Here is a 27,796-nt window from a genome sequence, read left to right on the forward strand (position 1 = left end):
TTCTTATGTGTATTTCATTGAATGTCCTTCCATAATTTATGCATATAATATAATATAATAGCATAAATAAATTCTTTCTGCATAACTGTTGGGGGTACTTGAACAATACAAGATAGAAAGGGTGTGTCTTCACCATCTGTTAAACATCAGACTTGCTGTTTTAAGGGCAGCTGTTTGGCTGCTGTTTCCAGATTCCTGAACCCATTTTGCAAAGGCAAGGGTAAAAACCTTTATTTAATTACACTGTTTTGTAGTCACACCTTGGAAAATAGCTTTAGGCACCCTGCCTCATGGATTGTCATGGCTATCTTGGTATAAAATGTTTTATTGATTTTTATATAGTATCACTGTTGGCTGCCACTGCAAAGTAGTGTTTGCGGAAAATGCAAATCACGATAAAGAAGCTAAAGGCTGATTCTTATTTAAACAGTATTTGTTTGAAGCCAGGTGGTCTGTCTTCCCATCTGCATATGAAAAATGTATGTAAAAAAATCCTGGGTGGAAGAGAGCATTATCTGGTGCATTTATCATGAAAAGGCATTTTCCTAAGTACTTTTGACTAACAAATTCAGACTTTCCATTGCCTTGTCCTTTGTGTGTGTTTTTGTGTGCCTGATTGTTGTATAAGGTGGGTGTGCTGATTTTAGTGTGGTGAGTGACTCATTTAAGCTTGTTTTGTACCTTATGCCATAGCTTTAACTAAACTAACATTTTATGCTGACATGCATTTTAGCTGTTTCTTCAGCTTTTTTCTTTTATTAAACTTAACTTTTGCTTTTGCTTCCTGTTTCTGTCTTGACTTTACCAGAAAAACCGGGTTGAACAGCAGCTCCATGAGCATTTGCAGGATGCCATGTCCTTCTTAAAGGATGTCTGCGAGGTACTTGTTTCTCCTTAGCTAGTACCCTTTGTTGTTCAGTTGCTTTCAGGAAATGCACGTTGCTTCAAAGGCTTTGCTTGAAAACCTCATATGCTTTTTATTGGTGCATGCTTTTATATTCCACGACTGGTACACATGTAGTCCTGACTTTTTCCTTGAATTTGTTAAGCATACCTGACTGAAATGGAGACACTTTGGTGTACGACAGTGATCCTGCAGCTGTTTCACCCGCCTTGTTTATTTACTTGTTCCTTTCAGTAAGTCATACTTACGGAGATAAGGATACAGACTGGTTTGGTGTGACACCAAGGGTTGAGAATTAGCATTTCTCCAAAATCCTGTGAAGAAACAAAGCAGTAACCAAACTCAGTGTCCTTTTCCTACAGCATAGGCTTATTTTTACCTTTTTTAAATTTTAGGTATTTATTTACTATGTAAATTAACAAGTAAGAGTCTCTTTTCAGGGGCAACCAAGAAGCACACTACACTGGTTCAGATACCAGTTAACTGTTGCACAGGAGTAAAAGATGAAACTTGACAGCCTGTAATCTTAGCCTTTTTTTAGTAAACTGTCAGACACCCCCCCCCCCCCCCCAAATGTGCATGCTGAGAGCAGACATTTTCTTCCTTTCTGCAGGCAGTAGTTAGCAGCATTTTATGCACTGTACAAGAATTTTGGTTGTCTTGCCTGTTCATGTTCCCACTGCCTGATGGGTGTAGCCTGTGAAAAACTGTGTTTAGAAGTAAAATTTCCCAAAAATAATTTTTTCGGTGGTTTACACAATTTGGTCAGTGGCCAGGCTCATATGAGTCCTAGAATGTTTTGGGAAAAGCAGTATTGAACCATAGTGACCTCGCATGTAGTAGTACAGGACTTTTTGACACTAAGACTGCTGTGGCAGTTATCGTGGTGTCCTGTGGCCTTACATGCAAAAACTCTTAAGTCACATGACAGTAATGCTGTCTGTTTGCCACTAACCATATTTTTGCATCGCTAAGACAGTAGTCAGTTCATATATTTGTTTATAACAATTTTTTCTGCATTTCTGCTTAGTTTAATGCTAAGATTGTTTTGTGCTACTTCACTACTTTTATTTAAATGTTTGTATGATGCAGTACTACCAAATCTTGTTTCAAGGATTGTGCATATCTTAAACCTTCCATCTTCAAAATGTGGAACACTGTCTGTGAAGATGTGGAGTAAATATGTAAAATGTGGATCACCTACTAACTAATAATTTCATCTAGAAAGCTGACAGGATGGTTAAAATGTATCACTTTATACTTGGAAAAAGTTCTTCTGATTAAAATATGACTCTGTGTTTACCTTGGACATCAATTAAAGATATGCCTAACACTATGTGAAAGACTCTTTTAATGTGGAGCATTGAGGAACACACGCTATTTTGATTCTTAATGAGCTACACTTGAGAGGTATGGGATGGCAATTTTAATAGTAAGCTTTGCCTGCAAAACTGAATACATTGGAGTTGCTGCTTTTGAAAGATGGACATCTGTAGCACAGTGGATCTTTAGAGTGGCAGTCCTAATACAAACCGTGGCAACTTATGTCCTGTTACGATTCTTGACAACAACTCTGTCCTGTTTTGATTCTTCACAAGAAAAATCCAAGCATACTGTTAACATTTTAAACTAGACCAAGAACCGTTGATTAACTGTAGGTTATTCTCACATAAAGTCGTTCATTCCTCGCCTTTGAGAAATTTCTTGCTGACTGATGTAATGCATAACAGCATTCCACCACAGATTCCATGTACTGTTTGTCAGGGAAATTGACCACACACTCCTAATAGGGTCTTTGTTCCATTTTGTTTTTGTTATGAAGTGCTCCAAGTTTGAGATTTCTGTAGTCTCATGTCCTTACCCATTTAGTGACCTGTTTACTTATTCTGGTTTCATTGGAAGACAATAATAGCTTTGTTTACTTCTGCACCCTGCAGTGATTTCAAGAACCGTGGCAAGCAGTAAAGGAAACAAAAAAATGCTGTTGTCACACCTGGCGTTTGGGTGAAATGGTTCTTTATCCTGTGAACCTTGAAACACTTCTGTTTTGTCAGTAGCATTTCATGTTATTGGTACAACATTGTGTACAGTTATGGCTTAATTCTTGAGTTGTATTGCAAGAGAACATAGGGATATTTTAAAAAATATATTTGCTTTGTTGAGATGGTGTAAAGTTTTTTGTTGTATTGAGCTTTGCACATAGCCTATATAAAAAAAATCTGCAGCTATTTATCAGATGTGCTTTTATGAGAGAGTGGCTTTGCCTCTTGTAGTTTTTTTGCATGTGTTGATAGGTGTTTAAACATCAGTCATATCGCCTCCTTTGAAGCCTTCTTATTTAGAATATTAATGCTTTTCTTTTAGTCATTAACAAATCTTGGTATTTATTGTCAGAATGTCAGTGAGTTGCTTATGTCTTTTTTTAACCCAGTAGATGGCATAGCCTTCAGATTGTTCTGTAAGCAGAGCATCCTGTCTGCATACAGCAACACAGTGCAAAGCATATACTTGTTGATCCATCAAGTTTAGGCAGATTATTCATAACCTTTTTACAGTTTATTGATGCTTTTCTAACCATTCTGGGTTTGAATTTTTTTATTGTACATTTAAATCTCACTGAGCCAAAGGCTCTTTGTACGAACAGATGTGAGAGCACATATTTTCTGTAACTTGGCAGATTGCAGTTTCCTTTGATTCTAGAAGATCAGAAGGCTGTGGGTTCTATTCTCACACTAGGTGCTTGATGTATACCAGTACTGACACTGCAGTGCTACATTAGGGGGTTGCTGTCCTTTAGATAAACAGTAATAATAATACCATTTTGTTAACCAGGAGGTTGGCCCAATGGACACTTGTTTTTTCAGGGACAGCCTGAAAGCAGTGTGTTAAGTAACTTGCTCAGTGTCACACAGTAGGTAAATGAGGGCTGAAGGAACCAGACCCTGTACCACAGGAACTACAGCTCATAGCCTTACCTTCTACAGCAACTGCTAGAAAATAGTTGTATCTGTACAAGTCAGAGGTAGCATAGGAGGATGTAAAAAAATTCCACAGCACTTGAAGTACAGAGCAGGGAACTTTCCTTGGTGTGCTGGTTAAGTTTCTCCCATTTGAATAAATCCGTCCTAGTGAAACTATCCTTATCAATCATAGTAAATAAATGATCTTCTGTTGTCAGTCTTGTCGAATGGGGACTTTGTTCCGATCTTCGGAACCGGCTCGGCTGTTATACAGCTTGTGCCTACCAAAAAACTCTCGAGCGAAGACCTCCATTACCTCAGATCTTGTTTGCTGCTCCGTCAGCAAGATGTGACGGCCATTGCTGTCAGACAAGTCTTTGAAAATTTCCTTATTGAGCTAATTCCTTGTATTTTCGCTATATGCGTGTGTGTGTGTGCAGTTGCAGTCATTACATTTGGGTTATCTGCTTGCAGTAGCCCTCAGTCGGCCTGATTAACGAAGTCTTGGGTCCTACGTCAGTTGCTGTCTCTTCTTCCGTGACGTCAGGTCATCAAGGGTATAAAATATGCAGCCGACATCATTACATCAGTCTTTCTTGCCATGCGGTGCCTGAAGCAGAAGCAGTTCACAAGTGCCGGTCGGCCGACTCCTGAAATTTTCATTTTCGAGTTTCAGAACCGAAGTCTTCAACTAAAATCTAAGTACCCCGTTGGGAAAACTTTTTCTTGCTCTAAACCAATGTCAGTAAAAGTAAATAATTGCATTTCTTGTGGAAAGCAAAAGCAAATACCTCATAAAGATTTTCGTTCATACTGTATTCCTTGCCTAGGCCCTGACCACGACATACCTCTCTGTCCGTTTTGTGCCTTATTTAAACCACGAACTATCCGTCGTCTGTATATTTGCACTTCTAAATTTTTTGGTGCTCGGTTCAATTATCCTGATATGTCTTTGGTAAGCCATCCGACTACAGACATTCCAAAAAAACACAAAGATAAAGACAGAGACAGGCCACCCAGTTCGCCGGTACTCAGTGAAGCGCTTTCGCAGCCCCTGATATCCGCTACTTCAGATTCGCAGGCCTCTATTGAGACCCATTCGGAGTCCGGTATGCCGCGAGATGCTTCAACAGTGGAACCTGCAAATGTGTCTCTACCTTGGATGGGTCCGGAGCTGCTGTGCAGGCACCGGTTTCTGAGGGTGTATTCAGGCCTACTGACTTACATATTAAACTGGCGCCATCTTCTTCTTCAAGGCCTAAAACTCGAACCATGTCTAGAAAACTGACGCCCAGACCGCATGGTCAGGCCTCTGTGCCTAAAAAACAAATAAGAATGACTGAAGACCTTATTACTTTAATCAGGGGAAGCCAGCCTTCCCGCTCTGAGACGTAGGACTGAGTTTGCTTATGATACTTCTGACCAGGATTCTGAAATTTCTGTTTCCTCTGATGACCAGGATTTACCATTATCTACCTATGAGGATTCTGATGTTGAGGACTCTATCCCCCCCCCCCAGAGGATTTCTCTTTTGGTGAAACCTTGCATGCTCTCAGGGAGCTTTTTCGTTGGGAAAGTCAGGATTTCTCTGATTCTAAAAAGAAGCTTAGGGATTTCTTACTCCTGCCCCAGCACAGGCCTTTAGCTATACCTCCTGTACTGGACATTGTTGATGATGCCTTTTCAGAATCTAGCATGGCCCCTGACTCTCTACCTCCTGCTTCCAGAAAACCTGATAGATATTACAGGGTTCCTAACTCTCACAAGTTTCTTTTCAAAAATCCTACTGCGGATCCTGATACCATTTCACTGGGACCCAAGGACATTAAAGCTACTACTGCCAAAAAATCCTACCCCCTCTGATAGAGACTCCAGGGCACTGGATAGATGTGGTAATAAAGTATACACTTCTGCAACTTTGGCCATTAGGTCCTTGAATTGCCAGTTTCATATGTTAAAGTATCAGCTGCATATTATTGGATTGCTTAAACAGAAAATTATGTTGATTCCTGAGTGTGCTGAAAATAATGATTTACAGGATTTTATGCATTCTGCTGAACAAGTTGGTAAACATGCATTGCAATGTGGTTTTGGTTCACTAGAGGCATCTTGCAGGGCTGTGGTAACTGGGTCTGTACTTAGAAGGCATGCTTGGCTTAAGGAGCAATCCTTGCCAGATCATGTTAAAGCGAAATTACTGGATGCTCCATTAAATCAAGGCCATCTGTTTGGCAACAAGGCAGAAGTTGTTCTTAAAAAGATGGAGGAAAAAGCTAAATCTATGCAAACTGTTAAAATACTTTTTACAAATAACAACTTCCAAGATTTAGTAGGCATTGGCCTTCTAAAAATTGGTCCTTTCCTGCCTCTTCCAGACCTCCTCAGTCCAAACCCAGATCCAGCAGAGCACCCAGGCTTCAGTCCCAGGGACGCACAGGACTTAACAGTGGGGGGCCTCCACTTCCAAATTTGGGAGTAATAAAACTCCCCCCATGGTAAACTGTCTCAATGGCTTATTTTTAAAACTTCCAAGCACTTCTCAACTGTGACTGCCCCTTTGGGGGGAAAGATTGCATTTCATGCAAAGAACTGGGGACTCATTACCCAGGACAAATGGGTTTTAAATATAGTGTCCCAAGGATACAGATTTCACTTCCACATGTCCCCAACTCCAAGCGGTTGGCTGGATCTACCTCCAAAGCAGTGGGCAGAGGCCCAAAAGCCAAGTACGCTCTCTCGCTCTCTTAAGCATAGGGGCTATTCAGTTGGTACCAGAAGAGAAAAAGGTACAAGGTTCTAATCGAGATTTTTCCTGGTACCCAGAAAAGACAATTCATGGCATCCTGTCCTGGACCTGCCTACTCTAAACACCTTTTTGGTGATTCCAAAATTCAAGATGCTGACTCTTCACCAGTTGCTTTCCTATGCTAAGCAAAGATGCTTGGTTGGCAACACTAAATTTAAAGGAAGCATACCTGCACATCCCAATCAGGGAATCTTGCAGAAGATACCTATGCTTCAAAGCAGGCTACACGCACTATCAGTTCTCTGCACTGCCCTTTGTCTTATCTACTGCGCCCAGGGTATTCACAAAGTGCTTAGCTCCAGTCATTGCATTTTGCAGGCAAAGAAATATTCAAATATACCAATACCTGGACGATTGTCTAATTCAGGCAGAAAACCAGGACGTACTTTTGAATCATCTGGCTTTTGTACAGAGGGTGCTAACTTGTCTGGGGTACACCATGAACGAAAAGAAATCACACCTGGTATCCTGTCACCAAATTATATTCCTGGGAGCAAGCTTGAATACAACTTTCCAGATGGCTTTCCTCACGCCAGAGAAGCAAAGTCACTTGACAACCTACTTCAAACAAGTGGTCACAAAAACCCTGCTATCTGCAAGGCAAATACTACAAGCCTTGGGGTTCATGGCCTCCTGCATTCTTCTAATTCCATATGCAAGACTGCATATGAGGAAACTACAATGGTATCTAAAAAGCGTATGGTGTCAACATTCTTAGCCAGTTTCTCTTTTGGTGTTAAATTGACCTATCTCATTTGCTGTTAAATTAGCCTTGCCTATCTTGGGGTCAGTAATTTTGTATTAAGCCTACTGAGAATAACTAGGATCATGCCATGGATAATTTGAGGGGACCCATGCATGTGACAAAACATGTAAGAGCTGCCTCTGTCCTTTAGTAGTACAGGGGACAGTCCTGGGGTAAAATTTTCCAAGTGTGAATTCACGTGCTTTTACATGGACAGGGACGAGCTTTGTTTTACATGGATGGGGTGGAGCTTTGTTTTTACATAGATGGGTGGGGGCTTTGTTTTACAAGGATGGGGAGCTTGTTCCAAAGCATGTGAACTTCTGTTAATTTTTGCATTTTAGTGGTAAAATGTCAGGTCGACCACACCACTATAGCCTGCTTTCAGCTTGATTGTCCCTACCAGAATTTGCATCTGTTGCATTGTTTTCTTGTGAGGCTTGTTTGGCTGTTGGTGAAGCTTGAGTAATCTTGCCTTCTGATTATGAATATATTACTTCTTTTGGGAGATCTGCCCTACTGTTTTTGAACCTTTGACTTCTAGGGAGGAACAGAGACCATTCCTCCCACCAGAGCAGCCTGGGAAAGAGGGCATACCGGAGTTCTGAGTATGCAATGAGTCCACCACGCAATTGCCCAGTTATTCAGGTGCACGTCTTGCAGTTAAGTGTTTCGGCAGTGAATACTTTTTTTGCCCACTAAAATCTGATAAGTGTTAATTTGACATATTTTGTACACTACCATTTATGAATGTACCAATGCAAATTGTTTTGGATTCATTTTCATTATTTATTTGCATTCGTTTATTGGATTAGTCCAACCGGGCCTTGTTAAGACTGTTTTTCAGTGGAGGCTTTTGAAGAAAAGCTCCAAATGTCCATGTTAAATAACAGAATCCAAATGTGACAATTGATACATATTAAAACACAAAGACATGGCAGTTAATGCAGAGGACTACTGCTGTTTGCTGTTAACAAGCTGCTACTTGTGGTTCAGGGTTGGATTCCTTCAGCCTTCATTTGCATACTATGGGACCCTGACCAAGTCTCTTGGACTGTGCTTATAGGGCAGTTGGGAATTTGGGCTAGGCTCCTTAATGTTCTCCTGGACTACATACCTAGTAACTACCTTTGAACCTATTTATCTACTACCTTAGAAAAATTAAATTCATTGGATTTGTTTTACTTCAGAATGCACTTTTTTGTCAGTGGAGAGGGATTTTTTGTTTTCATATTGCTGGCTGCCGAATGCATTAATCGTGTACAGTCACAAACTTTGTGTAACCATTGCCTTCATTAATTCATGGGGACAGCTCGCAGTGTGTGGCTTTCTTGCATTGTGATGTTTGATGATGTAGCTGTTTGTATGTAAAATGTGTGATGCCTGGATGGTGTGAAGTCAGATCATTCCTCCTTACCCCAGGTTACCTGGATCCACATAGCAACAAGTGCATCTCATCTGAGAGACCAGTCAGGGAGGGGGAAAGTGGTGCATTAGCTTACCTTTTCTTGCAGGTGAGAGGTAATGTGTTAAGTCTCCTTCAGGCATCCTTGGTTGAAGAACTGGGAATATTTCTCAGTTTCTGAGCTCTTTACCTCAAAACCATATCCTCTGAATTTCATTTTTGTCCTGTCTTTGTGGGCCTTTCCATATATCCCATGCCCAATGAAGAGGAAGGGTGCAAGTGCTGCTGGTTATTAGATGTCCTAGCTGTATGATGGCAGACTTCCTTGTTGTTTCTTGTTGGGAATGGTGTGAGATTCAGTTGGATTCGCCAGATGGAGGTTAGCTGTCTGCCACATGGCGGGAGTACTAAAAAAGTTGATAATTTACTATCCACTTACATTTTGTATTTCATGCAGATTAAACTTGAAACCGCTGTATCTGACTCTCTAGTTTGGGTTATGGCAGAAGAGAGATACTCACTGTTTGTGTGAATATTTCTGTCTGTTGTACTTTTTCCATTCAAGATAGCTTTTAAGCAAGATGATTTCACATACTATTAACAATGCTGATTTCCTGCTCTGTGTCTGTTACCTTGCATGACTCCCTTGTCAGTGATCCTTCAGAACAGATGTAAATTAATGCAGTCCGTGTGTTTCATTGCTGTTGTCTCATCAATGTTTCTTGTCACCTTTTCTTTTTTCTTATCCTGCAATCTGCCTTATGATTCACAAATATTTTTTTCTCCTATTTGTGGGACACACCTCCGTTCTGTCTTGTTTGATTGTTGCCTGTTTGTAAGATGTGGACTTCGACTGCTTTGTGATGACATTTCATTCCGTCTCTCACAGTCTGCATTACTTTTTAGGAACAGTAAATTGGTCAGTTTTTTAACTTGCAAATTGAGTCTCTCTCTCTCTCTGGTGGTGGGTACTTTACTGTCTGTCCTGTTTCTGCCTCCTTTTGGAGGGTTAATACATTGGATTAGGGTTGTCATTACACGTTTTTGCAAGCCTTAACCAATTGTCAGTTTTATTCCATTTCTGCATTTATGTATCTACCACTTTGCATCGCACCCTGTCATGCAGCATCCTGTAGATCAGTGTTAGGGCACTCAGGAGGTACCACAGTGACCTTCAGTGCTTGGATTCATATTTTAGTACTGATACGCTGTGCATCTTTGTTTGGGGAGGGGCACCCTGAGGTGGGCATTCAGGAGGTACCACAGTCACCTTCAGTGCTTGGATTCATATTTTAGTGCTGATACTGCTGTGCATCTTTGTTTGGGGAGGGGCACCCCGAGGTGTGCCCTCTGGGATGTGAAGTCGCTGTCTTGTCTGCTGTGTTTAGTGGCAGTGCTGATGGAGGTAAAAGATCCAGTGGCAGTTAGTGAAATGTCTCTGTGCCCTGGCCAAATTGCCACTTCTCATATAGTTCCACCTTGGCTCTTCACTGAAAATAGTGCCTAGTGGGAATAACCTGGTCAAGCAAAAAGTAAAATAAAGTAAGGTGGTATTCAGTATTACTTTATTTTTTATATATTTTACCATCCACATTTCCTTAAATAAGGAGTAATCCTAAACCGGTCCAAATGTCTTATTTTTATGCATATAAATGTATTTTCTGGCAGCTGTATAACACATCTGTTGACAGTAAAAGCTCCAGCATCTTCCTAGTTTATACACTGGGCCACTAAATTGATTAAACAGAGACTGTCCTAGGATTGTTCTCTTTAATGAATACATGTATTTTTAAATGACCTGTGTATGTTTTTCTGGTTTATTGCATCCTTTTGGAAGTGTGTCTGTTTGCTGGTAATGTCATTCCAATGATAATTATTGCTGAATTGTTACAGTTGTACCATATTTTTCATACTTCACAGGACTTGGACCATCAGAAATTCTCATACCAAGAAATAACATCGAGAAACTTTTTCCATGTAGTAGACCCCTCGTGTTTATGGGGATAGCTAGCTGTGCCCATGAGCTTTACTTGCACTGTTAAGCCATATTATTTAATAGACTTTAATAGGAACTTTGCTGAGTAAAGTGATCAGACCAGCTGATGTTATGTAGTCCTATCTCGCCTACATTCTTACCCATGGGTTCGGAGACGAATATCTGCTCCGACTCGGCCTATTTACTAGCTCAAAAGTCTCTGATTGGCTGGGGTAAAAGGGTATCCCATAGTACATTGCTTCACATCCCCAGATCTCGTTTTTTTTTTTTTTTTTATCTATTTCTCTACAGAAATTAGTTGCTTCATACTTCAAAAGCTATTTTAATAGCTATTCTTGCTGCGGTAGTTGTGTTTGTGTGTTTATTAGTGTTTTTTGTGGTATCCCTAACTGTTCCCACGGGCTAGGCCCATTTTAGTTAGAGGACCTAGTCCTCCCTTAGTGAGTATTTAGTCTTTTGTTATTGTGTTTTTTTTGGAGATCCATTTAAGTTAGAGGTGTTCTCTCTGTGTTCTCGTTGTTGTTGTTGGTTTAGAGCGTCGCTCTTCTCTGTGGTACTGTAACTGGCGGGCTTCCCACCCTTTTTTGGTAATTGTTAACTCTGGTTTCGTTGGGTGCTTGCACCTGTTGGAAGTCGTTAATTCTTTGAATATGTCTAAGGATCAGAAAGAAAATAAGCCTTCTGGCTTTAAAAAGTGTTCGAAGTGCAGATAAAAATGTCCATTACGGATGGACACACTGTGTTTACTGTCTTGGAGCCATCCATTTACAGGAGTTGTGTAGTTTTTGTCACGCCTTCAGTCCTAGGGTGCTCCAAGAGAGGAAAAACAAATTGATTTTAAAGGGACTGCTTAAGCCATCTTTCGAGGAGGCTATAGATTCGTCTCCCAGCTCCCAGTCAAAATCTACGCCCTCCAAGTCCAAGAAAAGGTCTCCGGCTCCATCAGCCTCTTCGGAGCCACCGGAGAAAATTACCATATTGGATACTGCTTTCTCGGCTCCCCCATCTTCGGGGCTGCAGGAGGTTTCTGTATCGAGTGAATCAGCGTCCGCTCTGATCATTCTCGAACTATTCGGAGCCGGTCGCCGAGTGTCAGGCATGGTTCACCAGATAAAAGGTCTCAGTCTTCATCCATCTCCTCCAAATCCTCCAGGCTTTCCGATTTGGATGTGGATAGGGTGGTGCAGAGGATCCTGCAGTCACCGGTGTTGGCTAAATTGTTTTCGGCTCCGACCCAGTCAGCTCCAGAGCCAATTCCTATGGTTGTTTCATCGATTCCTCCTCCGAGCACATCCTTGCTGTCGGAGCCGGTATGTTCCGCTCTGAGTGATGATGTCCTTCAAGGATGCATCTGCAGTCCTTACAAATGGGTTGTCCTGTCGTCAGGCAGCCCTTCGGTCGGCCGGATTCCAAAGTCTGGGTCTGGCCTCGGCTGGTGTCGCACTTCACCCGACGTCATAGCTGCAGTTCTTCGGGTATAAAGGCATCAGCCGACGCCATTTTCCTCAGTCTTTCTTGCCGCGTGGCGCCCGAAGCAGAAGCTGTTCGCAAGTGCCGGTCGGTCAGAACCAGAGATTACTACTACAAGTACCGAAGACTTCTAAAAAGCTAAGTACCCCGTTGGGGACTCTTTCTTGCCTCAGCCAATGTCAGAAAAAGTGAATAACTGTTTAACTTGTGGGAAACAAATACCTCATAAAGATTTCCACTCTTACTGCTTACCTGGCTTGATCTTCAGTAGCACCTTGTGCATCAAAGGAAGAGGTGGGAATGCATATGCTGTCAGGTTTGTCCAACTGATAGATAGGAAGTCCACTTTCCAAGCAAGTGGGTGGTACGTCCTTGTGCAGAATTTTTTCAGTTGGTGATTGTGTGGGGATGCAAATAAGTCTATTTCTGGCAGTCCCCATTTCCCTGTAATGGTTTTGAAGATGTCCGGATGCAGCATCCATTCGTGGGCATCCGTGGTAGTTCTGCTTAGGATGTCTGCTAGTATATTTTCTTTTCCTGGCACAAAAATTGCTTGTAGCTGAATGTTGAAGCTCAGTGCCACATTCCAGAGGTCCATTGCCATCCGGCATAGAGGGTATGAATGTGTGCCTCCCTGTTTGTTGATGTACCACATAACTGTGGTGTTGTGCGTCCTTATCAGCAGTTGACCCTGTTGAAGAAATGGTCTGAATGCCTGAATTGCCAGTTTTACTGCCAGCATTTCTTTTTGATTTATGTGTAGGTGCAGCTGGTCTTGAGTCCATAAGCCTTGTATGCACTTGTCCAGTATGTGTGCCCCCCAACCAAGGTCTGAGGCGTCTGTTGTGATGGTCTGGCTTGGTTGAGTGCTGTGGAAGGGCAGTCCCTTGTTTGATTGACAGGCCTGGGCCCACCATTGGAATTCTTGTTTCAGGCATGGAATTATTGGAATTTGGGTTTCTAGGCTGCGCTTGTGCTGAGACCATAAATTCCTTAGGTACCACTGTAACTTTCTCATATGTAGTCTGGCATGTGGAATTAATATTATGCAGGATGCCATGTAACCGAGAGCTTGCAGGACTTTTCTTGCTGTTAGCTGGTTCTGCTTTGTTAATGCCATGAAGTAGAAAGGGAGTTGTTCCTGTTTTTCTACTGTCAGGAATGCCATTTGTTTTGTTGTGTCCAAATCTGCACCCAAGAAGGTTATCCTTTGGGATGGTATCAGCCTTGACTTTTTATATTGACTGTGTATCCCAGGGCTTGTAGTAGATGAATGACCCTTTCCAAATCTTTTGTTAATTTGATTTTGTTGTCCGCTTGTAACAGGCAGTCGTCCAGGTAAGGGTAAATTTGAATTCCCTGAAGCCTGCAATGAGCAATTACTGATGCCAGGCATTTCGTGAATACTCTGGGCGCAGTAGATAAGCCAAAGGGCAATGCTGAGAATTGATAATGCTCTGATCCTGCAAGAAATCTGAGGTATCTTCTGCAATTTGGTCGTATGGGGACGTGCAGGTATGCCTCCTTGAGATCTAGAGTTACCAGCCAAGACTCCTTGCCCAGTATGGGAAGAAGCTGCTGTAAGGTCAGCATTTTGAATTTTGGAACAATGAGGTATGTGTTTAAAGCGGACAGGTCGAGAATAGGTCTCCATTGGTTTTCTTTTCTTGGTACCAGGAATAGTCTGGAGTAAAATCTTTGCCCTTGTTCCATAGATGGTACCCTTTCTACAGCTCTCATCCTTAGTAAGTGAGTTATTTGTTCTAGAGCTTCTGTCTTCTGATTTGGAGGTAGGTTTGGCATTCCTCTCTTCCTTGGTAGAGTATGGAAGTGAAACCTGTAACCTTGGTCTGTTGTCTGTAAAATCCATTTGTCTCCTGTGATGTAATGCCAGTTTACTGAAAATAAGGCTAGCTTCCTGCCTAAGGGTGCCTCTAGTTGTTCCCTGGTAGGCGGTGCTAGAGCCAAGTCACTGTGATTGTCCTGTGGAAGTGGTGGTGGCTGGATCTGTGGCTGTACCTCGTTGGTTGTTAGCCTGCCACTGACGTCCCCTGTAGGCACCTCTGGATTGACCCCTGCCTCTTGAGCGCCTATTCCTGCCTCTCAGAGCTCTGGCGGTGTCTGGAAAGGACCAATTCTTGGAAGGCCAGTTCCTGCTAAACCTTGGAGGCTGGACCTGCAAGAAATCCTTGACTGTCTGGACAGATTTTGCTTTATCTTCCACCTTCTTCAGCACCTGCTGCGCTGGGGAGCCAAACAAATTGAGCTTATCCATGGGAGCATCTAGGAGCTTTGATTTAACATGGTCTGGTAAGGACTGCTCTTTTAACCATGCATGTCTTCTGATCACTGTGCCAGTCATGGCTGATCTAAAGGAAGCCTCCAGTGCATCATAGCCGCATTTTAAGGAATGATTACTGACCTGCTGAATGTTATGTACCATTTCCTGTACAGATTTTTTGTCTAATGGTTCATCCGAGGACAGTTTTTTAGTTAATTGGTCTAACATAAATTCCTGATACTGAATCATGTGGAATTGACAGTTCAAAGCCCTAGCTGAAAGAGTAGCAGAAGTGTAAACTTTTTTACCCCATCTCTCTAAGGATCTAGATTCCCTTTCAGAGGGGAGGGGGTTTTTGGTAGAAGAAGCTGCTACAGCCTTGGGTCCCTGGGAGATAGTTTCGGGATCTGCAAAAGGGGCCTTATACAAATGATAACGTGTGTCCGAACCCTGTAGTACCTATCGGGCTTAGCAGGGGCCGGAGGAAGAGAATCAGGAGCAGTACCAAGCATCATTAAAAGCATCATCCACAACAGTAAGCACTGGAGGAATGGCTAAAGGCCTATGATGTGGCAAATGCAAAAAGGTTCTAAGCCTTTTCCTAGAGTCTGAAAAATCCTGGCCCTGCCATTGAAATTGTTCCCTCATAGCATGCAAGGTTTCCCCAAAAGAAAATTCCTCAGGCGGAGAGGCAGAAGGAATGGAGTCTTCTGCATCAGAGTCCTCATAAGGAGAGAAGGGGCCTTCTGGAGGGTTTGAATTATCTGATTCATCAGAGGAGCCATCTGAAGAAACTGGCTCAAGGGGCTCTACTCTAATCCTCTTATCTGGAGGTGGGTGAGAGGCCCTGTCTGGATGAGGTTGGGATCCCCGGATTAAAGAAATGAGATCCCCTGCTAGACTAAGCATTTGTGAACTAGAGCTAGGCCTGTGAGAGGGGGTCTTAGCAGGCACAGTTTTGGTAGTTTTAGCTGCTTTAGCCTTGGCAAAGGCCTTAATCGACATGGATGCAGGAGGCCTAGCAGCTCCACGTGCAGGGGTAGAAATATCCAAAGGGATAGTATCAGATAAATCCTGCGAACCTGCAAGAGCAGGTGTGATTTCAGTAGCAGATTCAGCCTGGCTGGATGAAGCCTCGGTAAGTGGCAAGCTTTCGGCCGAAGGAAGAACCGTGGACTCGGTTTCAGCCGAAACCGAGACACTCGCAGTTGGCTTAACCGCGGTTTTGGCCGAAACCGCGGACCGCGAGTGTCGGTCCTTTTCCTTGCGTTTTTTAGAAATTTGCGTAGTCGGAGTATCCGACGGCATAATGTAAGTGAAATCGGAGCCGAAAAACTCTTCAGCAAATTCCGAGCGACGTCTAAGTGTCCGTAGGTTGAAAGAAGCACAGGCTAGACAAGCTGCTACGTCGTGGTCTGGGCCTAAGCCAGGTAAGCAGTAAGAGTGGAAATCTTTATGAGGTATTTGTTTCCCACAAGTTAAACAGTTATTCACTTTTTCTGACATCGGCTGAGGCAAGAAAGAGTCCCCAACGGGGTACTCAGCTTTTTAGAAGTCTTCGGTACTTGTAGTAGTAATCTCTGGTTCTGACCGACCGGCACTTGCGAACAGCTTCTGCTTCGGGCGCCACGCGACAAGAAAGACTGAGGAAAATGGCGTCGGCTGATGCCTTTATACCCGAAGAACTGCAGCTATGACGTCGGGTGAAGTGCGACACCAGCCGCGGCCAGACCCAGACTTTGGAATCCGGCCGACCGAAGGGCTGCCTGACGACAGGACAACCCATTTGTAAGGACTGCAGATGCATGCCTATCGGACATCTACATTTATAGTAGGTACAAAACTGTACTTTCCTGCGCCGGCTCCGATACCCCCTCTGGGTTTATTGGTGCCGACCTTGGCTCCAACCATGTCGGTCCCTTCCACAGGGTTTGAGACTTGGATCTCCTTGGTCGGGCCCAAAGGGGATGCATCGGGACATCTTTCGGTTCCGAGTCTCCCACAGGTCGTCATCTACGTCACTCGGGTCGGTCATTCCATCCCCCACCACTCTGGCGAGAGCTTCTGACACCCACCTATCCTTGGACAGCAGAGCACCAGGCCCTAAGGATACCGCTACGAGTGGTCCCCCACTTTCTGAGGGTCCCTCAGAGCCTGTGCCTGAGGAACCTCCCAGAAAGAAATTGTGCAAGAGGAAGCACATAGACTCCCAGGACGAGTCTGTCACATCCGATACTGACCTTGAGGAATCGGAATGGTCCCCCAAGTCTTCCTCTGATGATGTTTCCTTCTCCGATATCCTTGAGATACTGAAACAAAGAGGAGACTGGCCTTCCAAGACCCCTTCCGAGGAGGAGTCGGTATTCCTTAAGGCTTTTGGCGCTCAACCTTCCACCTCCTGGGTGTCTCCACCCTTCGATGAACTTCTTGACCTCATCTGTCGAAGGGTGTGGGAAAACCCTGATTCCGTGGAGCCAGTACCTTGGTGCCCCAACACATTCCTCTCCGCGGTCCATCCTTCTGACAACGAGTCTAGGACTATGGACCGGTATGGGAAGCGTACCTTGTCTTCAGCTACCTTCACCCTGAGGTCGCTGAACTACTTAACTCATTTCACTCGGCTCCAGAGAGATCTCCTTAAGGAGTTAGGAGATACTCTTGCAGGTAACATACCTGAAGCGGTGGCTCAAGACGGTCAATGCACAGGTTTCTACCCTCAACTCCATCACAAACTCGTCCATGCGACTCATTTCGTATGCGGCCGAGGGAGCGAGTAGAGCGGCCAGCTCAGGTGTAGCCCTTAGAAGGCAAGCCTGGCTGCACCTGTGTCACTTTGCGGAGGCCTTCAAGTCTTCCTTCACTGATGCCCCTTTTGATGGTTCCTCCTTGTTTGGGACCAAAGTGAAAGACACCCTCACCAGGTGCGAGCAAGAGGGAAAGACCCTGTCTGCTGTAGGGGTCCGTTTTTCCCTTCCGTCTAGGCCTTACCCCAAGGCTCAGCGAGGGGGAAAGATGTGGTTCAAGAAATCACAGAGGTTTTTTCCTGCTGCACAAGGTGAATACCCCTCCCAAGGCAGGGGAAGGGGGGAGTTATTCAGGTAGACGTCGCCCCAGAGGCAGAGGGGGCCCCCGCAATTCTGGGGACCGCAACTCCTTTCATGGCTCCCCATACTCTCACTTCTGAGGGTGTGCCCGACTATGCTTATCCGGAGCCAGTCGGGGGTTGAATTTCCTTGTATCCGGAAGCCTGGGAAAACATCACCCAGGACCGATGGGTATTAAGGATAATTTCCGGTGGTTACACCATTCCATTCTCTTCAGTACCCCCTCCCATCAGAAGGATCCCACACATTCCACCCAGTCAAAGGGATCAAGAAGCTTTAGAGGCATCTCAGTTGCTAGAAAAAGGAGTCATCCAACCAGTCCTCTTAGACCAGTTTGGATTAGGGACTTGCTCAAGATTCTTTTTGGTGCCGAAAAGAACAGGGGACCTGAGACCCATACTAGATCTCAGCCATCTCAACCATTACATACACAAGTTCAAATTCCATATGGTCACCCTACAATCTATTCTCCCATTGTTGGGAAAGGAAGTATGGATGTGCTCCATCGACCTGAGGGATGCTTACTACCATATCAAAATGGACAGGGCATCCAGGTGTCATCTACGCTTCCGGCTGGGAGCCAGACATTTCCAGTTTTGAGCCCTGCCCTTTGGTCTCACCACAGCCCCCAGGGTGTTCACCAAATGTATGGCAGTGATGATGGCTCACTTGAGACGTCAAGGATTCCAGGTGTTTCTGTACCTGGACTACTGGCTCCTCACCGCCCCCACCAGGCATCTACTAATTCAGACCAGGGACACTATTATCAGTCTGTCACCAATTAGGCATTATGATAAACTGGAAAAAATCTGCCTTGTTGCCCTTACAGTGTGTCACTTTTATAGGAGCAGAGCTGGACACCATTCGAATGCGAGTGTTCCTACCACAAGAAAGGATCACAGCGTTGCAACAACAAATTCGCATGCTGATGCCTCTGAGACATGCGAAGGAAAGACTGATTCTTCAACTCCTAGGGACCATGGCAGCTACGATCATGTTGGTTCAGTTAGCGGGATTATACATGAGAATTCTTCAATGGCTTCTCTTTATCCAGTGGTCTCTCCAAAGACTTCCGCTATCCCATCCAATCCTATTGACAGACAAATGCAAGCAGGACCTCCGCTGGTGGCTGTGCACCAGCAACTTGAATGTAGGGAAACCCTTTGTTCCACCTGTCCCTGTGGCCACAGTGACTATGGACGCCTCCCAGATGGGGGGGGGGGCATTATCTCGGCAGGATGGTCCAAGGCACGTGGCAGGGGCATGAGATACATTTGCACATAAACATCCTAGAGATGAGAGCAGTGCTTCTTGCGTTGCAGGCACTTCAAGAAGTCCTTCCTCTAGGGACCATTGCGATACACTCAGACAACATGTCAGTAGTGTGGTATCTCACCAAGCAAGGAGGAACCCGATCTTACCCACTATGCAGGGAGGCCATGCGCGTGTGGCATTGGGCAATAACTTCCCAACAGTTTCTAGTGGCAACGCACATCCCGGGGAAGACCAATGTGATAGCAGACAGGTTAAGCAGGGCAATTCTTATGCCCTACGAGTGGTCCCTGAATCGCCTGGTGGCAGAGCGAATCTTCAGCAGATGGGGTCAACCTTGCTGTGACCTTTTTGCCAGCCCCCTCAATGCGAAATGCAGCAACAACCTCTCGCTGATCCCCCCACCGGGGGAATCACCCAGGGACTCTCTAGCTCACAATTGGCCCTCCAGGCTGCTTTATGCTCCCCCCCCCCTTTCCCCTTCTCTCAAGGGTGATTCAGAAAGCGCAATCCTTGAGAAGCAGGATGATTCTGATTGCCCCACACTGTCCTCGTCAAGTATGGTTCGACTTCCTTCAACCCTACCTTGTGGATACTTCGTGGATTCTGGAACCCCTTCCAGACTTACTGACACACATGTCGGGACGGTTCCACCCCTCTCTGAGGACACTCCAGCTGACAGCCTGGCTACTCCACTTCCATCCTTAGTCAGATGTCATAATTTTTCGCCAGACTTAGTACATATTTTGTCGTCCTCTCATAAACCATCCACTAGAAAGATCTACTTTAGCAAAAGGAAAAGATTCTCCATTTGGGCTCATTCCAGAGGCATCGATCCCTACATGGCTCCAATTGATTCTGTTTTGGAATTTTTGTCTATATTGTTCTATCAGGGGTCCGCTTCAGCCACCATCAAAGTTCAGCTGGCGGCTGTATCTAACTTCCACATGGCTAATGAACCTAGCCTGATTGGCACACAGACTATGTAAGGCATTCCTTAAAGGTACCCTATTGCTTTGTCCCCCAGTATCACAACCTGTTATGCCCTGGGACCTCAATTTTGTTCTTCAAGCCCTCACTCTTCCACAATTCGAGCCTGCAGCTACCTGCGACTTAGTTTCTAACATGGAAAACAGCCTTTTTAATAGCTATCACTTCAGCGAGGCGGGTCTCTGAAATCCAAGCCCTTTCCATCAAACCCCCATATTTGATCTTCCATAAAGATAGTCTCCCTTAGACCAAACCCATCATTCCTTCCCAAAGTGGCTTCTCTGTCTGATATAAATCAGTCTGTTGAGCTGCCAGTTTTCTTCCACAATTTTTCCAACAAGGCAGAATTCAGATTTCACCAACTCGACGTACATAGACAGTTACGTTTTTATCTCCATTGGACAAAAGAGATTCGGAAATCTGACCAACTCTTCGTCTCCTTTTAAGAAAACCGGCTTGGTTCTCTGGTATCCAAGGTCACGCTCTCTAGATGGATAGCCAGCTGTATTTCCTTCATCTATCACACAGCAGGTAAAACTCTGCCCTTTGCACCTAAAGCCCACTCCACAAGAACTGTTTCCACATCTACAGCCTATCAGGCTAGATTGTCAATGGATGATATATGTGCTGCGGCCACTTGGGCTTCTCCTCACACCTTTGTCTCTCATTACAAATTGGACGTGGTTTCCAGGGGCAGATCTTCATTTGGCTCCACAGTTCTCAGGAGTATTTTCCAATGAGCCACCCGGGTTGTAGCTGCTAGGGACACTGTCCCATGGGTAAGAATGTAGGCGAGATAGGGACTACATAACATCAAGAAGTTATGTACTCACCATAACGTTCGATGTATGTAGTCCATCTCGCCTCACATTCGTACTTCCCCTCCCGCCTTCCCCCTACCTGGAGGATTTGGAGGTGATATTTTATCATACAGAGTCCCTTTGATTAATTTGTTTGGATATTTAGTATGTATGGATGTGTGTTATGTATGCAATAACTGAGTTGCTGGCAGCAAACTAGATCTGGGGATGCAAAGCAGTGTACTATGGGATACACTCTTAGCCCAGCCAGAGACTTTCGAGCTAGTAAATAGGCCGAGTTGGAGCCGATATTCGGCTCCGAATCCATGGGTAAGAATGTGAAGCGAGATGGACTACATACATCGAACGTTATGGTGAGTACATAACTTCTTGTTTTATTACTTCAGCAAAAAATTGAGCTTTGAGTTGTTAAACCTGTGGTATGTATTTAACATACCTACTTGAAAAGTAGTCTAAAATGACTTGCCGACTCCTAATAGTTGTGGAAAAAGAAAATTCTGTCAGTGTATTGATTGAAAATGCCCAAAATACAATAGTGCACCAAATTAGCTGCAGTATTTCTTGTAGGAAGCAAAGCCCTCCACACCCCACATGCAGGACTATATTAACCGCATACCCTTTAATACTGTGCAGAGCACTAAATGGTAACCTTAAATGCAAACCCTCATACAGAGCTACACTCCCAGTACCCCATGACACACTCCCCAATGTTATACAACTCTTAAATGAACTCTGGTGGCAACCAGAAAAATACTGTCTCTTAACCCCAGTCCCAGTCCCAACCCCAACTCACTTAACCCTAAAGTCACTGACCTGTAGACACGTACTGCAGCAATAAAATTCTACAGGTGTCATTTCACTGCGTGCAGCTTTTAGTCTGACTAGCTTGAAACAAGTAGCTTGATACAGTATTTGATACTAAAGTATGCATTTTTACAAAAGGACGATCTTCTAAGAAATGTTCCTTAGTGACTGTCTGGACTGTCTGCGTCAGAACTGAGCTGTATTTACCTGCTTTCATGACATCATGGTCTGGCAGCCAAATGGTACTGTTAAGTAAGGGGATTTGATTTTTCTCTTTCTTATAACTTCTCAACACACACATGCCAAAGTACTCTTGGGTTAGTAGGTTTGTGTTTGGGAAGTTGGAAAATTATAATGCCGCCGGATGCCTCCGGATAGCTTCAGCCCAAGAAGCGCAAGGACCAGAGGTTTTTGCAGGTTTCCATGGAGTCCCAGGCAGAAACTTTACTGTTACAGGGTGCTCTTCTCTCAGGAGGTAGGCCAGGCTGGGGGGCTCTCAGGTGACTGTTCTTCCGTTTTTGAGAGGGCTTCAGAGTCAGAGTCTTCGAGTCTTCTAGTGCTTATTATTCTCTGATTCTTGATTGGATGATCTCCTCTTACAGCTTCTTCCTCTTCTCCTCTGATATTTTCAGAGACTCATTTCTGCAGACTGCATTCTAGAGGGAGCACTTTAAGGGATTACCTGGATCCAAGGAAAGGCATTAAAGGCTTAGTTTTTTACCCCAGCACTTAGCTATTCCTCCTGTGTTGAATGTGGTGTGGAAGATGTTTTGCAGGAGGCTTCTGAACCCTGACCCTCTTTGCCTCCTGCTCCCTCCTAGCCTGATAGGTATTATAGGGTGCCCCGAATCTCAAGTATATATTTGTTAGGTAAGAGGGCGGACCCAGAAACTATTTTCAAGGGGGCCTAAGTTAAAGCTTCTGTGATTAAAAATCCTGTTCCCACTGATAGGAGGCAAGGGCTTTGATAGGTGGGGAAAGAAAAGGTTGAGTGTAAAAGAGTTGCTGGATTTGGTTCATGTGTCTGAACAAGTGGACTGTCTCAAAGAAAATTGGATAATTAAAGAAGAATGGGAGATTGTTGGATATCCACACCGGGTTACAGATTTTATTTACATACAATGCCTTTTTGCATGCCATATGGCGTTCCTCCTCCACAACACAAAGAAAAACAAGCAAGTTTCTCTCAGTTACTCTAGATGGGGGCCATTCAGCCAGTCCCTGTATCAGAAAGGGGGAGGGATTTTATTCTCGCCCTGTTCCTAGTACCAAGAAAGAGGGGAAGGGGAACAAATTTGGGATGGATTTTTCTCCTCAACACTTTTCTGGACATTCCCAAGTTCAAGTTCAAGATGTTGAGCAGCTTACCTCTGCTGGGCAAAGATCACTGGATGGTATTTAGATCTTAGATCTCAGGAAGCTTCAATTCATGTGCCTATAAGGCTAAGTTAGGAGAAGTATGCGTGCTCGAGCTGGAATTCTCATTATCAGTTCTCTGCATTGCTGGCTTTTTTATCTCTATCTACTGAGTAGTATTCACAAAAGGTTCTGGCTCAGTGATAGCTTACTTCAGGCTTCAAGGAATTCAAATCTATCCTTACTTTCTCCTCTCCCTCTCAAGACATTCTTCTGGTGGTGTCTGACTGGAGGCAGCAGCTGCCCCTTTTTTTTAACCCCGGACAAACAAAAGAGAGTATCCTTTTCTTTCATCAGCTATCTCATCCAGTCCGTGCTGGACTGCAGAAGGACAGTTCTTAGCATTAGGGTTCATGGCATCTCTGATTCTGGGTGCTTCTAATGCCAAACTGCATATGAGGAAGCTAAAATGGTATCTCAAAAAATATATGGACACAGCACTGCCAGGATTTGGACACCCTTTCAAAATAAAAAAATAATCTTCAAAAAAGAATGGTTGTGGGTGGTGAAAGGGACCTAAACAAGGGATAATGACGTGACCCGCCAGAGATTTTAACGAGTCAGATTTTAACGACAGATGCCTCGGGCTTGGCTTGGGAGCTCATCTAAACAAGACAAGTGGCCTGCAAGAGTGGCCTGACTACAGCATCTACATCTACATAGAAAGGAGAGATGCATGCAGTGCAGTTTGCATTAATGGCTTTCAAGAGTTTCTTCTTTCCAGGTGTTGATTCTAACAGACAACACAACTGTCTGTCATGTACATCAACAACAAGCAAGGGGACACACATTCTTCCTCTCTATGCAGGCAAGCAGATTTTTATGGGAGACTTCACACAGCACAGAACTGGCTTAGCAGATGAGCAGCTTAGCAGATGTGTTAAGTCATAATGGAAAGATCCCGGAAATCATTTGAAACAAAATTCAAATTTGTCAAGGGGAGGGCATAGATCTGGAACAGTTAGCTTCTCCACTAAAACCACCAGCTGCCACAGTATTGCAAGTGGACAACACAGGGCACAGGTTGAAAGTGGATGTCTGTCAGTTGGAAAAACCCAGTTGTGTGTATGCCTTTCCTCCTCCTCGCCCTTTCTCAAAGGTTCCTCCAAAGCAGGTCAAAGTAAGCAGAAGATCCAGGATTCCAAGGCAGATTGGTACCAGACTGGATGGCCACGCAACACTCTGGCTAACTAGCCTCATGGCCCCTGGCCTCCTGATTCCTCATCTGTACCTCTGATTCTCATCTCATCTCTGTCAAGCTTCACTCTCTTCTCTCAACTCTAAGCTTCACTCTCTTCATCTAACAGAACACTCTATCAACTTCCTCAACAAGTTTTAACAATTTACTGATTATGGAAGGGAGAAGCTAAGAGAAGGAAGAAAGAGAAAAATGTAAGAAGAAATGGAAGAGATTTTGGAAGAAAGAATTTATTTTGTTTTGAGCCTAATTTGAGTGTCGCTCTTCAATACCTCTGTTGAGTGCTCTTCTGAGTTATTGGACAAAGGTTTGTCCTTCTCTTCCATTAAGATTCATGCTTACAGCTATTTCATATCCCACCATTGTCACCCACCATTTTTGTCATCCTTTGTTCAGGTTTCTTAGAGGGGCAAAAGAATACAAGACCCTATAAGACCGCTCCCTACCCTGCCTTGGATCTCAATTTTGTGTTTGAAAAAACTACTCTGCAAACCTTTTTTACTGCTGCCTTGCTGAATGAAATACTTCATGGCGGAAGACTGCTTTTCTGTTGGCTCTACTCTGCAAGAAGGGTGTCTGAGGTCTGAGCCCCCTTATATGGCAGTAGAGCCATTTTGATTTTCCATAAGGATAGGGTATCACATGCCTAAGTGGCTTTATTCATTTACTTAATATGTTTTTACTTTAAACCCAGCCAAAAAAAAAAATTTTTTCTGTACACTTGCAGCAGTACCCAAACAATTATATTTATTATTTATTTATAAGGCAATTACATGCAGCATTAAGGTGATTTAAGCTTTTTGCTTTTTTCTCACAGTTTGCACAGTTCTCTGTCACAAACAAAACTGTCAAAAGGTATTTTTTCTTTGTGGATTGGTTTTTCCATTGCATTTGTTATTTCCATCATGGCAAAGGAGATTCCAGCTGGGATTAGGATACTGCCACTTCAACAGCATTTGGTAGGGGGTGGCAACTAAGGATATTTTTGGATAGCTACTTCTTAGAGTTCACAGTGCATACTCTCTTTACATTATTAATACTCTAACTCTCTAAGTCTAGTGGCTGGTTTTTTTGCCACTGTTTTGCAAGGCATGTTGTTGTCAGCTCCTGCTTCTTTTATTGCCAGCCTCCCTACCTCTGCTTTGGGGATTCTACCCAATAGTAAGGACTGCAGCATGGGGGGGAAGAGCATAGTGCTGTGTTTTTGTACTACCACAAAAAATGATGATGATCGATCCCATTGCTGCAGTCCAATTTACCCTCCCCTCTTCCCTCTGTGTTTGTGTGTTGTGTAGGTTGAGGTTACATGCTTATATTTTTGTATATATTCTTGTATATATTGTACATATTTTGGTGCAGGTATTTTGGGCCTTGTTTTTTAGGGTCTTCTGACATCTGGGGCAAGAAATTTCTTCTTCCCTGAAGAGTAGAAGGCTGACGTTTATTAAGCCATATTTAACAAAGTTCTTGGAAGTCAGATAACTGCAGCAAAAGCCTAGTTTAGCTTAAAAATCTGGTCATTTGGCTTTAACAGGCAGAGAGAGGACACTGCTGCAAAGTCTTACATATTTCAGCTATCTTCTTCTTTTGGCTGTTCCCGTTAGGGGTCGCCAAAGCGGTTCATCTGTTTCCATTTCTTCCTGTCCTCTGCATCTTGCTGTGTCACACCACCCACCTGCATGTCCTCTCTCACCACATCCATAAACCTTATCTTAGGCCTTCCTCTTTTCCTGCTACCTGGCAGCTTCATCCTTAGCATCTTTTTTCCAATATACTCAGCATCCCTCCTCTGCACATGTCCAAACCAACGTAATCTTGCCTCTCTGGTTTTGTCTCCAAACCTTCCAACCTGGGCTGACACTCTAATATACTTATTCCTAATCCTGTCCACCCTTGTCACACCCAGTGCAAATCTTAACATCTTTAATTCTGCCACATCCAGCTCAAACTCATGCCTTTTTGTCAATGCCACTGTCTCCAACCCATATAACATAGCTGGTCTCACTACCTTCTTGTAGACCTTCCCTTTTACTCTTACTGGTATTGGTCTGTCACAAATCACTCCTGACACTCTCCTCCACCCACTCCATCCTGCCTGTACTCTCTTCTTCACCCCTCATCCACACTCACCGTTACTCTGAACTATTGATCCCAAGTATTTAAACTCATCCACCTTCACCACCTTTACTCCTTGCATCCTCACCATTCCTCTATCCTCCCTCTCATTCACACACACGTATTCTGTCTTAGTCCTGCTGACCTTCATTCCTCTTCTCTCTAGAGCATATCTCCAGGGTCTCCTCCACCTGTTCCCTACTCTCACTACAGATCACAATGTTGAGTCTTGAAATTATAACTTTTGTGATGGTTGTTTTTGTTTTATTCTATTTGACATTTGTTAACCGGGTTTGACCGGCTGGGTAGATACCCTTTCTCAGCAGAGACTCGAGGAGAAAAGCTCCACTAGAATTCTTAAAATACAGTAAGTATTAGACATATTAACATAGAAGGGAATGTATAAAACAAGCAAGAAACAACAAATGGACCCAGTGACGACAGCAGGACTTGTAGATAAATCTGTCTTTAATGCACAAACAAAACCTGGACATAAGCGCTTTCATAGTATCACTACTTCAAAAGATGTAACGCACTATTACATAACTCCTCCTTAAATACTCTAAAACAAGGACATATGTCAAACACATTTAAAGGTAAAAGCACTGTAAATTAATACATACTTGCTTAAAACACCTTACAAAACATAATTCATTTCAATAAAAATATATTACATTTTCTAAAATAACTATTCCTTCATACGTTACTATGAAAAAATTAATTTAAAGCCAAGCATATGAAAAAAAATACAGTAGCAATACTAACTTAGCTGATTCATTTTCTCCTTAAGGCTCTAGCCTTAAGTTTAGGTTTCAAAGGAACCCTGTCATTCAGGCCATGCCCAAAATCCCCTCTCATTCTTACTATCCACTTCACCTCCAACTGTTCTGTCTGGTTCCTAATGTCACACTTTGTACTGCTTTCCATGACTCGTCCAATTACCATAAATTTAAAATAATATGCTGTGTCAGTCTCATTAACGTGTTTACAAAGGGCACTCGCTGTATCATTCTTACCTATATGGTAATAATGTTCTCTGATCCTGTCCTTTAGTGCTCTATCTGTTGTACGAATGTAAAACGTTTTACAAATCATGCAGTGGGCCAGGTAAACCACATGAAGAGTACTACATGTGGCCTGAATATTAAACTTATATATTTTACTTTGGTCGGGGTGATGAAAAATCCCACTATCTATATATTTACAGGCTTGACAGTGTCCGCATGCTTCAGTACACCCACATTTGGGCATGGCCTGAATGACAGGGTTCCTTTGAAACCTAAACTTAAGGCTAGAGTCTTAAGGAGAAAATGAATCAGCTAAGTTAGTATTGCTACTGTATTTTTTCATATGCTTGGCTTTAAATTAATTTTTTCATAGTAACGTATGAAGGGATAGTTATTTTAGAATATTTAATACATTTTTATTGAAATTAATTATGTTTGTAAGGTGTTTTAAGTAAGTATGTATTAATTTATAGTGCTTTTACCTTTAAATGTGTTTTACATG

General features: G+C 43.5%; 1 protein-coding gene across 4 annotated transcripts in view; it reads left to right on the forward strand.

Moving 5' to 3' along the window:
• Nucleotides 1–27,796, forward strand: part of TCF12 (transcription factor 12) — a 1,980,472-nt gene that overhangs the window by 1,761,359 nt on the left and 191,317 nt on the right. For 3 of the 4 annotated variants that reach the window (XM_044078972.1, XM_044078971.1, XM_044078975.1), the window contains one exon: nt 809–880. The exons of the other annotated variant lie outside the window; for it this stretch is intronic. In XM_044078972.1, coding sequence (XP_043934907.1) covers nt 809–880 — 72 coding nt within the window. The remainder of the gene's footprint in view (nt 1–808; nt 881–27,796) is intronic. 4 annotated transcript variants of the gene reach the window in all.

Source organism: Protopterus annectens, chromosome 7.part1 (genome assembly GCF_019279795.1).
Source record: "Protopterus annectens isolate FY-2018-M chromosome 7.part1, PAN1.0, whole genome shotgun sequence".
NCBI classification, from domain to species: Eukaryota; Metazoa; Chordata; order Ceratodontiformes; family Protopteridae; genus Protopterus; species Protopterus annectens.